The sequence below is a fragment of the Tachysurus fulvidraco genome, chromosome 2, assembly GCF_022655615.1.
Source record: "Tachysurus fulvidraco isolate hzauxx_2018 chromosome 2, HZAU_PFXX_2.0, whole genome shotgun sequence".
NCBI lineage: Eukaryota > Metazoa > Chordata > Actinopteri > Siluriformes > Bagridae > Tachysurus > Tachysurus fulvidraco.
Genome location: NC_062519.1, coordinates 19,031,836 through 19,046,835, shown reverse-complemented (window position 1 = coordinate 19,046,835; position 15,000 = coordinate 19,031,836). Strand labels below are relative to the sequence as shown.

Here is a 15,000-nt window from a genome sequence, read left to right as displayed (position 1 = left end):
AATCACTGTTCCATCAATCAGTGCAATCTTCCCAAACACCTGCAGGGGGCGCACACACGCGCGCGCACACACACACACACACACACACACACACACACAGTTGTACACTGTGGAGTTACAGAGAGAAAGAGACACACACATTTGCAGAGACTGATAATAAGAGATAGAGAATATTTTGTATCATTAATCACACAGCTAATCAGATCACTCACCTGCATGCCTATGACAGCGTAGATAAAGAAGAGCATGACGATGAGCAGTGCTACATATGGTAGAGCCTGTGCACCACACACATTAATCAGTAAGACACACTTGCATCTAAAATAATGTACACACACACACACACACACACACACACACACACACACACACACACACTGTCTGACCTGGAAGGACTTGATGAAGGTCCACAGTAGGTTTCGAATTCCTTCAAATCGATTCAGCAGCTTCACCAGACGCATCACACGGAACAGACGGAACAGTGTGATGGACACACTCATGTTCTCAGAGTCCTGCACACACACACACACACACACACACACACACACACACACACACTTTTTAAATAATTATCCTATAAATGAATACATTTGTTTCTTATGTTATATAGATATATTTGACCACTGAGAGTGAGTACTCACTGCAATCTCCTGCATCGGGTTCACTTCCTGATACACACACACACACACACACACACACACAGGATCTTATTCCAGAACTCCTGGATTTGTTTTATACAGTTTAATACAAATTGTAGCAGATGAAATACCTCACAGCCAGTCAGACAGTACAGACCGCCCTGTGCAGCCAGGGCCACCTGTGGGGGAGGGGGGGGGTGTTTCAGGGTTGTTGTCATTGTGAATTTAAATCAGATTCGTATCAATGAAGATGATGATGATGAAGATGATGATGATTAAAACCTACATTAATCTCACTCAGAATGACATCAACGATGCTGCCAACAACAATGACAAAGTCAAACACATTCCACGGGTCTCCAAAATAACCCTGTGAGTGAGAGAGGGGTGCAGCATTATGGGTAATGTAGCTAATTAAAGTGTAAATATGTTAATTAACCCTAACTAAGGAATTATGGATAACGAGGTTAACCTTGGCTTTGAAGGCTCCGACTTTAAGGATCATCTCGACGGTGAAGAGAACAGTGAAGATGATGTTTAACATATCAGACAGGTGAGTGATGTGCTCCGACTGATTACAGTGCTGCAGGAAGTACATTACAACTCAAACACACTGCAAACACGTCACAATCAGAGAGAATTCCCTGTAACAAGCTGGTGTTTGATCCATGCTGTGTGGACAGCAGGTGGTGTGGTGTTTATACCTGCATCCCCAGGCACATGGTGTTCAGCATGATGAGAAGGAACATCAGGTACTCAAAGTAGCAAGAAGTCACAATGTACCACACTCGGTACTGATTTATGTTTTTGGGAATGTAGCATCGGAGTGGGCGGGCCTTCAGAGCGTACTGCACACACTGGCGCTGCCGACACACACATACACACACACAGGGTTAAAGAACTCTGTAATTCTGAATTCTATGGTAACGGGTGAAGTGCACATGAGCTGATGTTCTACCTGGTTCTTGTCCAGCTCACAGTTCTTGTATTCCTGTTCCCCCTGCTCCTGGAAGGTGACGATCACAAAGCCAACAAAAATGTTCATCATGAAGAAGGCGATGAGGATGAGATAGACAATAAAGAAGATGGAGATCCCAATTCGATTATTGTACACAGGGCCAACATCCTCCTTATTGGAATCAATGGCTTTATACAGCAGCCTGCACACACACACACACACACACAATAAGGTAAGTCTGCTGTCCAAATGTAGAACATCAATAAGCTGTCTGATGCCTTACTTTGGCCAACCCTCGAAAGTGGAGGCAGTGAAAAGTGCCAACATGCCATTCAGCACATTATCAAAGTTTAAGTCACTGTTAATCCACTTCCTCTTGTGCATCACCATCTCGTGCAGAGCGTTGTCCTGGTAATAGATAAATGTCCCCCTAAAAAAAACATGCAGCTTATTATACAATGTATGAGTGAAGAATTTTACAGCTTAGCAGTGATGTAGCAGTTGGAGTTGCCAGGTTAAAGATAATAGAATCTATTGGTTGTCAGGACTGTATCTCCAGTTTGTATCGAAGGGTCTGAAGGGGCTTCCCACAATGCAATGGGACCTGATCTTTAAGCAGCCTTTGGTGTATGTTGAACCAGGCCAGCTATATCAGGGGAACTCGTCTGTATTTGACACACTCTCATGTTTATGAGCCTGTAGCTGGGAGGTGAATCCCAGAGCTAACTCCATCCCAGACTGACTTTAAACACAAACCTGACCGAGTGTAAAAAACTCACCTGCACTCTGCTTCTGTCATCTTGAGTGGATCTGTGCAGGCATAAAATTTACCCTGAGAAAGAAATGATAGCAGATTATCAACCAGACTGTGCTGTCCTTCATTACCATGAGAATATAACACGAGGTGTTGTGAAGAGACGATCGTTACAGAGTCACTGACACACACACTGCTGTCTGTCATGTGGTCAGACCCAAGTGTGTGATCACTTGTATGTCCTGAGAGCTTTTTACCCTGAACAGCTGAACTCCGATGCAGGCGAACATGAAGTCCAGCAGCATGGTGACCAGCACAATGTTCCCTATTGTCTTAATGGCCACAAACACACACTGAACCACATGCTGAAACACACACACACACACACACACACACACACACACACACTTCAGCTTAAATCATGTTGTTCTTCATTTACATTAGCAGCTTTGTCCTGAATATGAATTTAAACACAAGTACATTTAAAGGTTTCTTTCACTTTTTTAAAATTTACAGCAGATGATGTGTATCTGTGTGTGTGTGTGTCTATGTGCGTATGTGTGTTTGTGTGTCTGTGTGTGTCTGTGTGTGCGTGTCTGTTTGTGTGTCTGTGTACGTGTGTGTGTGTGCATGTCTGTGTGCGTATGTGTTTGTATGTGTTTGTAAGTGGTCACACACACACACACACACACAGATGCCGCCCCCCCCCCCCTCCCCCCCAGATGCCACAGCTTCTGATCGGATCTCATAAATTTCATCATGGATGACTGCTCATCAGTTAAAGCTCAATCCTAGCAAACCTGAACTGCTGATCATCTGGTGATCCATCCCCAGGTCATGACCTTACTATATCCCTGCACAATGATCTGATCTCCCCTTCAGCCACAGCTCACACCCTTGGGGTATCCATGGACAATCAACTGTCCTTTTCCTCTCATGTCCCTAACGTGACTCGCTTGTGTAGGTTTCTTCTCTACAACATTAGAAGGATTCGGCCATTTTCCCCCACACAGACTGCTCAGGTACTTGTTCAGTCTCTTGTCATCACTAGACTGGATTACTGTAACACACTGCTGGCAGGTCTACATATGAACATAATCTGTACTCTGCAAATGATCCCAAATGCAGCTGTGTGACTTGTCTTCAACCTGCCAAAGTTCTCCACACCACCACACTGCTGTGTTCCTCCACTGGCTCCTGTAGCTGAACACATCCGATTTAAACACTGATGCTGACCTACAAAGCCAAAACCAGACCATCTCCCTCTTACCCCAAAGCCCTCATCACTCCTCACACTGCACCTCACACCCTCAGATCTACAGCACTGCCCCACTGGTCCCACTATCTCTCAGGGTAAGAGGGAAGTTTACTACAAGACTCTTCTCTGTTCTGCACCGAGGGGGTGGGATGAACTTCCCCAAGAGGTCCGGACAGCTGAGTCACTGGTTATCTTAAACACAGAGTGAAGACCCACTTCTTCAGGAAACACTTCAATTAGCACTTTCTTCCCTTGTCTTTTGCATTTAAAAATTAAAAAAAAAAAATTAAAAAAAAACCTTTGACACTTTTTCATTGTAACTATGAACAAATGTTTTAAACTCATGGTATCTTAAGTATGTAACCTAGTGAGCAGCATTAATGTATTCAGTGTTAGAGATTTAAGCTCTTATGTACGTCGCTCTGGATAAGGACGTCTGTCACATGCTGTGTACATTCACCTTGAGTCCTTTTGCTCTGTTTATGGCTCGTAAAGGTCTCAGGACTCTGAGCACTCGCAGGATCTTCACAACTGAGATAGCACTGGACCTACATCATCAACACACAATCAATAACACATTATTCACAAACACACACAACTTCTCTGACAGAGATTTCATTGTGGAGGAAACTCACTCCATCCCCATGGAGAGCAGTGATACTCCAACCACGATCAGGTCCAGAATGTTGAAGGAGTTCCTGCAGAAGGATCCTTTGTGTAAGAAAGCACCGTACGTTGTCATCTGGAGCGGACAGAGATGAGGCAGTCACATACACACACACACACAAACACACACACACACACACACAGATATGACTGTCACACTGGGAGCTACCGTTACACTTAGATAGAACCGATGTTATGCGTTACATAGCGGTGACAGTCGATGTTATAGTTACATTAATATTATTTGTTACGTTTATCAATGTTAAACATATTATTTACACAAACTGTCAGTGTTGCCTGAGATAGGTTGTAGCTCCAGTGATTAGATGTTACACAGAAGATGTTAGTTACAGTATTACCTTCAGCACGATCTCAGCCGTGAAGACAGACGTGAAGACGATGTCTGCATATGCCAAAACCTACACCAAAGCAGGACACCACCATGTGGAGCAGGACACCACCATGTGGAGCAGGACACCACCATGTGGAGATTAAAGACAATATTGAAGAGCTCATGATTAACACAACCTCAGGTATGTTTCAGAGCAGACCGTAAATCCTCTGTCTGAACCTTCTGCTTCTCACTCAGGTGTTTTACCTGAAACATTGAACATGTACCTGGTTTCTGAAGGACAGCGGGTCAATGGGGTCCTCCGCTGCCAGAGAGATGCTGCTCAGCAGGATGAAGAGAAGAATGATGTTGGTAAATGTTGTAGCATTGATGATGCGGTGGCACAGCTTCCTGAACCTGGTGAGAGAAGTGAATATGTACTGATTGCTGATAGTCACTTATAACAGTTTGACTGTTTGTCTGCTGTCTGTCTGTCTGTCTGTCTGTTTGTCTTCATACACACTTGTTCTGTGGCCCAAAGATGAAGAATGAGCTGGCCTCGGGCATCGGCACCACCGTCTCCTTCAGCTGCAGATCAGCCATGGGCCTGGGCCTCGGGCTGGTGGGGATCTCAGGCTCCTCCTCCTCATCATCACCTTGGTAATGAACACAACAAAACATTACTCATAAGATATACTGACAGGACTGTCATAGTTTTTGAAGTACAGAAGACAAACAGGCAAAATGATGAAGGACACAATAAAGAGTTTTAGGGATCAGAATTCAGTTCTTAATAAAGTTCTATTTTAAACCATTACATGTTCATCTGTGTTAAATAAAGTGCTTAATGTTGTTTAATGTGCCACAGAACTGATGCTGAGTCACATGTGTGCAAAATACAACATGGAAAAAGCTCTTTGTCTTCAGAAAGTTTCTGTCTTAAATGTGAAATTGTCTCCATGGTAACTGATTTAATCCACATAAATAATTTAGAGTGTTTTCTAGAATATATATATTTCTATAATACATATTTGTGATTAAATGTAGTTTAGCTGAGGAAGTTGTAATATATTAAAATACATATGTAGGTGAGGAAAATGTACACACACACACACACACACACACCCTGCTTTACTTACCTGGAAAGTCAGCTGGGGGGAAAGGGTCTTTAATCTCGTTTACATTGGACTCAAACTCATCCACCTTCAGCTGACCACATCAGAGATATCAGAGATTTATTACACACTGTTACTCTGTTACACTGTTACCTGTTACCCTGTTACCCTGTTACCCTGTTACCCTGTTACTCTGGTACACTGTTACACTGTTACACTGTTACTCTGTTACACTGTTACTCTGTTACCTGTTACACTGTTACTCTGTTACCTGTTACACTGTTACTCTGTTACTGTTACACTGTTACTCTGTTACTCTGTTACACTGTTACACTGTTACTCTGTTACACTGTTACTCTGTTACACTGTTACTCTGTTACCTGTTACCTGTTACACTGTTACACTGTTACTGTTACACTGTTACACTGTTACTCTGTTACTGTTACACTGTTACACTGTTCACTGTTACTGTTACCTGTTACACTGTTACCTGTTACACTGTTACTGTTACACTGTTACCTGTTAGCCTGTTAGCCTGTTACACTGTTACCCTGTTACACTGTTACCCTGTTACACTGTTGCACTGTTACACTGTTACCTGTTACACTGTTACACTGTTACACTGTTACTCTGTTACACTGTTACTCTGTTACACTGTTACCTGTTACTGTTACACTGTTACCTGTTACACTGTTACCCTGTTACTGTTACCTGTTACACTGTTACCCTGTTACACTGTTACATCTCACTGTTTAATATATTAAATGACACACAATATAAAAGTGTGTGATCGTTCCTCACCCTGGCTGTGGTTGGAATCCCTTCTGTCTTTGCTCGCTGTTCTGCAAGTTTTTTAGCCATTGCTTTATCTTCATCTCCTTTATCAGATGCTTTAGATCTGAATCACACACCAATCAGACATGTACACGTTAGTGTTACAGTCCTCACAATTGCTGACACAGTTGACCTTTGACCTCACCGGAGCATCTTTTTACGCTTCTTTTCCTCTGCCTTTTCTTTCTGGGCAGATGTAAGACTCTCAGCCTCGGCCAGGTTATCCACTGCAATTGCCAAGAACACGTTCAGCAGGATATCTGTGAGGGACAGTTTAGGAAAACACACACACACACACACACACACACACACACACACACACACATATTAGCTAAAGGATACAGTTGCCACAAATGAAAAGGATGATGAAGTATATGCTGACAAGGATGCCAGGCATCACAGGACCTCCATGAGCCATGATACCATCGTACATCACAGTGTTCCAGTCCTCCCCTGTCAGGATCTACACAGAGGGACAGACAGAGAGTGAGTGATTTAGGAGAGTGAAGGAGAGTAGTACTGTGTGTGTAGTGTGTGTGTCTTTACCTGGAAGACAGTGATGAGTGCCTGAGGGAAATTGTCAAAGTTGCTCCGTCTAATCTTCTGGTCAGGGAAGTTGAATTTTCCGCCGAACACCTGCATGCCGAGCAGAGCGAAGATGACAATGAAGAGAAAAAGGAGAAGCAGGAGAGATGCGATGGATCGTACAGAGTTCAACAGAGAAGCCACCAGGTTACTGAGAGATGTCCAGTACCTGACACACACACACAGAGTGGCTTGTGGTTTAACATTACACTTTTACTATGGACAGTGATCACATTAATAAAGATTAAGAGCATGGGGAAAGTGTCTACTTAGTGATTTTGATGAGGCGCAGCAGGCGAATGCAGCGCATGACTGAAATGCCCATATTGGACATGACACCCATGTGGACCAAGATGAGCTCCAGGATCCCCACAGACACGACAAAACAGTCGAATCGGTTAAAAAGAGACATGAAATAGGCAGGCAGGCCAAGAGCGTACATCTTCATCACCATCTCCACCGCAAACAGAGACAGCAGGGCTTTATTTGAACTCTCTATAAAGAATCAGACACAAAACCAGTCAACATCCTGCACTGTCCACACTGTAACTGTCCCTCACTGTAACTGTCCCACACTGTAACTGTCCACACTGTAACTGTCCCTCACTGTAACTGTCCCTCACTGTAACTGTCCCTCACTGTAACTGTCCCACACTGTAACTGTCCCACACTGTAACTGTCCCTCGCTGTAACTGTCCCTCGCTGTAACTGTCCACACTGTAACTGTCCCACACTGTAACTGTCCCACACTGTAACTGTCCACACTGTAACTGTCCCTCACTGTAACTGTCCCTCACTGACTGTAGACATAATTATGTTAGTTTGAAAACTCTGATGTAAATCTGAGGCGTCTGATGATGTTAGTCTGTTCAAGTGGAATGGAAGGTTGATGAGTTTGACCTTGGAAGTCAGTGAGGGACTGAGACTGTTGATGATGCTCCGTGGCTATGACCAGTGTGTTGAAGAATACCAGCAAAAAGACGAGCCTGTAGAAAAGCTTGGATTTCACCCAGACGTGGCATTTTCTCCTGAAAAACCGATTCCAGCGACGAGCATGACGTCTGAGGAGAACGCAGTGTTAATTTCAGTCTGAACGAATTAAAACATCAAAATATATCTCAGTATTTCAGCGACAGCATCAGGAAGCAATAACTGATTACTGACACATAGTACATGAGTCTGTTTAGACCCTCCAACTCATACAGACTCTCAGCATCTGATCCTCTCTCCTGCAGTGGCAGCAGACCTAAAGGACATCAGAGAGACAGACAGGCAGACAGACAGACAGACAGAGTGCCACTTTTCACTTAAAAGTTTTCTTTTTAGTTCTCAAAGGATAGAAGTGATATAAAATAATTTATTTAATTTACATAATTTTTCTATTTTGTAATATATATTAGATATAATGCAAACTAATTAACCTTCATACACTGAGCATAAAACCTCTGATTGAGGCCAAGAAACAGAAACAACAGAGAGAGAGAGAGATTGAGAACAGAAAGAAACTAGATTTGTAAAGTTTGTCACAACAAACTTTGATGTTGGTTTGACAAAGCAAGCATTCACAAGAGGACAGAGGACAGAAAGCTAGGGTGCCAAAACATTTGGAGGTAAGTGGAGACAAGCATGTGACGTCATCAAAATAGCCGTGAGGAAGTTCCCCTCATTGTTCTGAGTGTTTTGATATGTCACACGTCCATGTTGTAAAAAGTATTTTGATTTTGCATATTTTGGGGGCAGGGCTGTGGGACAACCGAAAGGCCAGTCGGTACACCAATTTAAACCTTTGTTCAGAGTCTCACCCTAAAGGAGCTGGCCGAGTTTGGTGTAGAGAGTTCGAAAGCTTGCCGAGTTATAAACCTCCAAAGTTTATAATGGGAGTCTATGGGAAAAAAGGCCATTTTGAGACCTGGTACCGGAAGTACCGGTACTCGGATCGCTTAGAAAAGTAACAGTGTAAAATGTCAGACCGGGTTCTACAACATATCTGAATTTGGTGCATGTGGCTTGAAGGTCCTAGGAGGAAGTTACTCTTGATAAATTTTTGTCTAAGCTTAAATAGGAAAACAGAATGTTGGCTTCTACAAAGCAAGAGAGAGAGATAACAGACCCCATAGGGACACCAGAGAGAGAGAGATAACAGACCCCATAGGGACACCAGAGAGAGAGAGAGAGAGAGAGATAACAGACCCCATAGGGACACCAGAGAGAGAGAGAGAGAGAGAGAGAGATAACAGACCCCATAGGGACACCAGAGAGAGAGAGATAACAGACCCCATAGGGACACCAGAGAGAGAGAGAGAGAGAGATAACAGACCCCATAGGGACACCGGAGAGAGAGAGAGAGATAACAGACCCCATAGGGACACCAGAGAGAGAGAGAGAGATAACAGACCCCATAGGGACACCAGAGAGAGAGAGATAACAGACCCCATAGGGACACCAGAGAGAGAGAGAGAGAGAGAGAGAGAGAGAGAGAGAGAGAGAGAGAGAGAGAGATAACAGACCCCATAGGGACACCAGAGAGAGAGAGAGAGAGATAACAGACCCCATAGGGACACCAGAGAGAGAGAGATAACAGACCCCATAGGGACACCAGAGAGAGAGAGATAACAGACCCCATAGGGACACCAGAGAGAGAGAGAGAGATAATAGACACCATAGGGACACCAGAGAGAGAGAGAGAGATAACAGACCCCATAGGGACACCAGAGAGAGAGAGAGAGATAACAGACCCCATAGGGACACCAGAGAGAGAGAGATAACAGACCCCATAGGGTCACCAGAGAGAGAGAGAGAGAGAGAGAGAGAGAGAGAGAGAGAGAGAGAGAGAGAGAGAGAGAGAGAGAGAGATAGCAGACCCCATAGGGACACCAGAGAGAGAGAGATAACAGACCCCATAGGGACACCAGAGAGAGAGAGAGAGATAACAGACCCCATAGGGACACCAGAGAGAGAGAGAGAGAGATAACAGACCCCATAGGGACACCAGAGAGAGAGAGATAACAGACCCCATAGGGTCACCAGAGAGAGAGAGAGAGAGAGAGAGAGAGAGAGAGAGAGAGAGAGAGAGAGAGAGAGATAACAGACCCCATAGGGACACCAGAGAGAGAGAGATAACAGACCCCATAGGGACATGAGAGAGAGATAACAGACCCCATAGGGACACCAGAGAGAGAGAGATAACAGACCCCATAGGGACACCAGAGAGAGACTACAAAGGGCAACATGGAGAGACTACAACGTGTGTGTGTGTGTGTGTGTGTGTGTGTGTGTGTGTGTGTGTGTGTGTGTGTGTGTGTGTGTGTGTGTGTGTGTATATGTGTGTTGGACCTTGTCCCTCCTGGTCAGGGTCCATGATCTCAGCCTGAGTGATCCACTCCATGTAACCCTTCAGATCTTCATCTAGCTGCTGACGTTCACGCAACTGCTGATACTCTCCACTCCGAGAGCTTTTCTCACGCTCCTTGGTGAACTCACTGAGGCACGGGAAACACACACACACACACACAAATAGTACACAATGATACATTCTGAATAACACATATACAAAGTGGTAGTGAGACACTGACCCACACAGGACTCCCAGCACCATGTTTAATATAAAAAATGATCCCAGCAGAATGAGACTGACGAAGTAGAGCCATGGCCACTCCATTCCGATTGCGTCATTCACCTGTGACAAATAAACACACATACACACACACACACACATACATATTTGTTAACAATATTATCGTTACTGTGTCATGCTGACATCTTGCCCCGTTCGGTTCTGAGACACTAAGATGGAGATCATAACAGAAAGACACTGAGACAATGAGACACACCCAGTAGAGAATGTCTGTCCAGCCCTGAGTGGTGATGCACTGATACACAGTGAGCATGGAGAAGCCCAGATTATCAAAGTGTGTGATGCCGTTATTGGGCCCGGGCCATCCTGGTTTACACTGCGTCCCATTCAGAACACAGCGCCGCCCGTTTCCTGCCTCAGCACATGGAGAGGGCTTTTCATTCTCCACTGTGGCTATGATATCTGTTACACACACACACACACACACACACACACACACACACACACACACACACACATTGCCACATGAAATAAATCAGTACAATGTGTTCTGAAGAGCAGAAGTTGTGTGTAATTTAGGGTTGAGTTTAGAATTTAGGGTTTAGGGGTTTAGGGTTTAGGGTTTAGGGGTTTAGGGGTTTAGAGTTTTAGGGTTTAGGGGTTTAGGGTTTAGAGTTTAGGGTTTTAGGGTTTAGGGGTTTAGGGGTTTAGGGTTTAGGGTTTAGGGTTTAGGGTTTAGGGTTTAGGGTTTAGGGTTTAGGGTTTAGGGTTTAGGGTTTAGGGTTTAGGGGTTTAGGGGTTTAGGGTTTAGAGGTTTAGGGGTTTAGGGTTTAGGGGTTTAGGGTTTAGGGTTTAGAGTTTACCCAAAAGGATTTCTGCATTTTTTAGATTAGTAAATATATTTGTTTATGAGGTCAGATAATCACAAACTATCACAATGACAGTGGAAAGTTTTAAAGAGAGACATGGTCATGTGACACGGTCTGTTGAACAACACTATTAAACCCTCTGTATGTGTGTTAGATCACATTACTGTCACTTCTGCATGCACATAGAAATCATGTGTCAGGTAGAAACGACTCCACACCGACTCGCATCATGGCCGTGTGGCACACCTCAGTCAGTGTGAGGACCATTCCTTGTGTTATGTGGCTAGAGTTAAACATAAGTGTGTTACTGCTGTAATACAGAGTGACTTATGTTTTATTTCAATGTAATAAATAACAATAATAAAATGTATAATAAAAACTACTACTAATAAAATGTTGACATTTTCCTGTTCTATACATTTGCTCACAGATGAACAGTTTGTGTAATTCATGTTCTAGTGCATGAGCTAACCAGTTCCCTCATAGTGGCAGGTTTTGTGCATCTTGCATTTGAACAGCTCGAGGCCAATGATGGCATAGATGGTCACCATGAAGAATACAAGCAGTGAGATGTGGAACAGTGGCAGCATGGACTTGAGAATGGAGCTCATCACCACCTGCAGGCCTGGAGGACAAATTACACCCTGAATCATAAAACACCTTACCAGGTAACATTGCATTCCATGAGAGTGAGAGTGTGTGAGAGAGAGTTGGTGTGTGTGTGTGTGTGTGTGTGTGTGTGTGTGTGTGTGTGTGTGTGTGTGTGTGTGTGTGTGTGCGCGTGCGTGCGTGTGCGTGTGTGTCCGTGTGTGCATGTGTGTGTGTGCGTGTGTGTGTGTGTGTGTGTGTGTGTGTGTGTGAGAGAGAGAGAGAAGGCTTTGTGTGTGTGCGTGTGCGTGTGCGTGTGTGTGTGCGTGTATGTATGTGTGTGTGTGTGTGTGTGTGTGTGTGTGTGTGTGTGCGCGTTTTTATTCCCCACAGTTTAGCACTAATTTTAACTCGTATTTTTCCAAATGCTGCTCACAGTTGCTCCTGGAGCAGCCATTACCTGACTTGGATGCTGACCAACATCTTGGAGTCTTAAACTCTGCCTGGCTTGAGATTACAAATGCAACTGCTCCTCTCAAACCTCGCAAGAAAAAATTAAAATCTGAAGTTTGGCAAAATGCTGAGACTCATCCCCAAAGACAACTTTGCAGAAAGGCAGAACGTAAATGGAAAAAGGACTGGCTGCATGTTTCTCTTCAGATATTTAGAGACTCTCTTACATCTTACCAGTCTATAGCCAAATCTGCGACAGCCGCTTATTTCTCTTCTTTAATTGAAAGGAACCACTCTAAACCTAAGGTATTGTTTTCTATCATTAAATCTGTGACAAATCCTTCTGTTAAATCTATGCCTGTTGCCTCTGTTTCTGTCTGTGAAGGTTTCTCGAGATATTTTAATGACAAAATCACTAAACTAAGGCTAAGTGTTCGGCCCACTATAACTCCTATCTCTTCCCCAATCACGTCAGATGTCTCTGCATTTTTTAACGCTTTTGAGCTCATCAACCTCCAGCAACTGAAGGAGGTGATTGACAAGCTCAAACCCTCATTTTGTCCCAGTGACATAATTCACCCAAAATTTTTAAAACAAATCAATTGGACTCAATTGGTCCAGGCCTGCTGTCTTTCATCAACAAGTGCCTGCAAACTGGCTCAGTCCCTACCAACCTAAAGGTTGCCACTGTTACTCCCTTGCTCAAGAAGCCTTCATTGGACCCCTCTATTCAAAAAACTTTAGACCTATCTCTGTCTTGCCTTTCGTGTCAAAAATTCTGGAGAAAATTGTGCTAAATCAACTTCAAAGTTTTCTGAATAACAATTGTATCTATGAGGGTTTTCAATCGGGTTTTAGGTCTGCTCACAGTACTGAATCTGCCCTTTTGAGAGTTTTAAATGACATTTATCTTTCTACTGACTCCGGAGATTCTGTGGTTCTTATTCTTTTAGATTTATCAGCTGCTTTTGATACCATAGACCACTCCCTCTTATTATCGAGGCTTGAGACCTGGGTAGGTCTAAAAGCAAATGTTTTGAGCTGGTTTCAGTCATACCTAACTGACAGAAAATTCATAGTGAAACTGGGTAACTATTCCTCCACCCCTGCCGCGCTGTCATATGGCCTTCCACAAGGCTCTATTTTAGCTCCTTCTCTATTTTCGTTATACATGCTACCCCTGGGCTCTATTCTCCGGAAACACGGTGTATCTTTTCATTTCTATGCTGATGACACCCAAATCTACTTACCAATTAGGAAAAACAATCCTTCAGCAATCTCATCTCTTCGAAAATGTTTAGAAGAGATTAAATTTTGGCTGCCTCAAAATTTCCTGTTTTTAAATGAAGAAAAGACTGAAGTAATAATGTTTAGCCCAAATGAGAACTCTCAGTCCTCAAGCTTCAATCTAGAGAGTTTATCTGTTTTTAGATCTTCATGGGTGCAGAATCTTGGCATCTTTATTGATCAGAACTTAAAATTTGACAAACACATCTCGTCCGTTATCGGGTCTAGCTTTTACCAACTGCGGATTCTCTCCAAAATTAAACACTTTCTTACCCCTAAGACCTTAGAAATGGCTGTTCATGCGTTTATAACCTCTCGCTTAGATTACTGTAACTCTTTATATTGCGGTATATCTAAAACTCAGATTACGCGTCTCCAGCTCGTTCAAAAGGCTGCTGCCAGATTTCTCTCTAGTTGTCGCAAATATGAACACATCACTCCCATTCTCAAATCTCTACACTGGCTTCCGATTTCTCAGAGAATAGATTTTAAGATTTTACTCTTTGTCTATAAGTCTCTCCATAATACCGCTCCTCTCTACCTATCTGAACTTCTTCATCCCTACTTTCCTATTAGAAGTCTCCGTTCATCTGACCAGGCTTTGTTGGTTGTCCCTCGTGTACGGCTCAAGCGTAGAGGAGAGCGTGCCTTTTCTGTGGCCGGTCCTAAATTATGGAACTCCCTGCCACTAGAGATTAGGATGGCACACACCATTTCTAGTTTTAAGTCCATGCTAAAGACCCACTTATTTTCTCTAGCCTTTTCATGATTGCCCATGGTTTTATGTCTGTTATATCTTATGGTCTTAAACTGGCTATTTTATTTTTTTTAAATAATTCTTATTTTAGTTTCTTGAACTATCTTATTGTGTATTTTTTAAGTGTATCTGAAATATCAACAGCACTGTGAAGCACTTTGGTCAGCCGTGTGGCTGTTTGTAAATGTGCTATATAAATAAACTTGAACTTGAACTTGAACTTGAGAGAGAGAGAGTTTGTGTGTGTGCGTGTGTGTGCGTGCGTGCGTGTGTGTGTGCGTGTGCGTGAGTGTGTGTGTGTGTGTGTGTGTGTGTGTGTGTGTGTGTGTGTGT

The 15,000-nt window shown here is 43.5% G+C and overlaps 1 protein-coding gene across 1 annotated transcript in view; it reads right to left on the bottom strand.

The window, feature by feature from the left end:
* Window positions 1-15,000, bottom strand: part of cacna1sa (calcium channel, voltage-dependent, L type, alpha 1S subunit, a) — a 23,243-nt gene that overhangs the window by 6,300 nt on the left and 1,943 nt on the right. The window contains 29 exon segments of the mRNA XM_047805482.1: window positions 1-39; window positions 213-278; window positions 387-512; window positions 642-668; window positions 770-817; window positions 925-1,008; window positions 1,111-1,221; window positions 1,343-1,501; window positions 1,597-1,798; window positions 1,880-2,026; window positions 2,376-2,428; window positions 2,608-2,715; window positions 4,069-4,156; window positions 4,244-4,350; window positions 4,634-4,693; window positions 4,893-5,022; window positions 5,129-5,261; window positions 5,745-5,814; window positions 6,522-6,618; window positions 6,700-6,814; window positions 6,897-7,017; window positions 7,101-7,308; window positions 7,409-7,634; window positions 8,040-8,200; window positions 8,304-8,385; window positions 10,473-10,618; window positions 10,712-10,815; window positions 10,970-11,175; window positions 12,055-12,207. The exon segment at window positions 1-39 is cut by the window's left edge and continues 53 nt beyond it. Coding sequence (XP_047661438.1) covers window positions 1-39; window positions 213-278; window positions 387-512; window positions 642-668; window positions 770-817; window positions 925-1,008; window positions 1,111-1,221; window positions 1,343-1,501; window positions 1,597-1,798; window positions 1,880-2,026; window positions 2,376-2,428; window positions 2,608-2,715; window positions 4,069-4,156; window positions 4,244-4,350; window positions 4,634-4,693; window positions 4,893-5,022; window positions 5,129-5,261; window positions 5,745-5,814; window positions 6,522-6,618; window positions 6,700-6,814; window positions 6,897-7,017; window positions 7,101-7,308; window positions 7,409-7,634; window positions 8,040-8,200; window positions 8,304-8,385; window positions 10,473-10,618; window positions 10,712-10,815; window positions 10,970-11,175; window positions 12,055-12,207 — 3,377 coding nt within the window.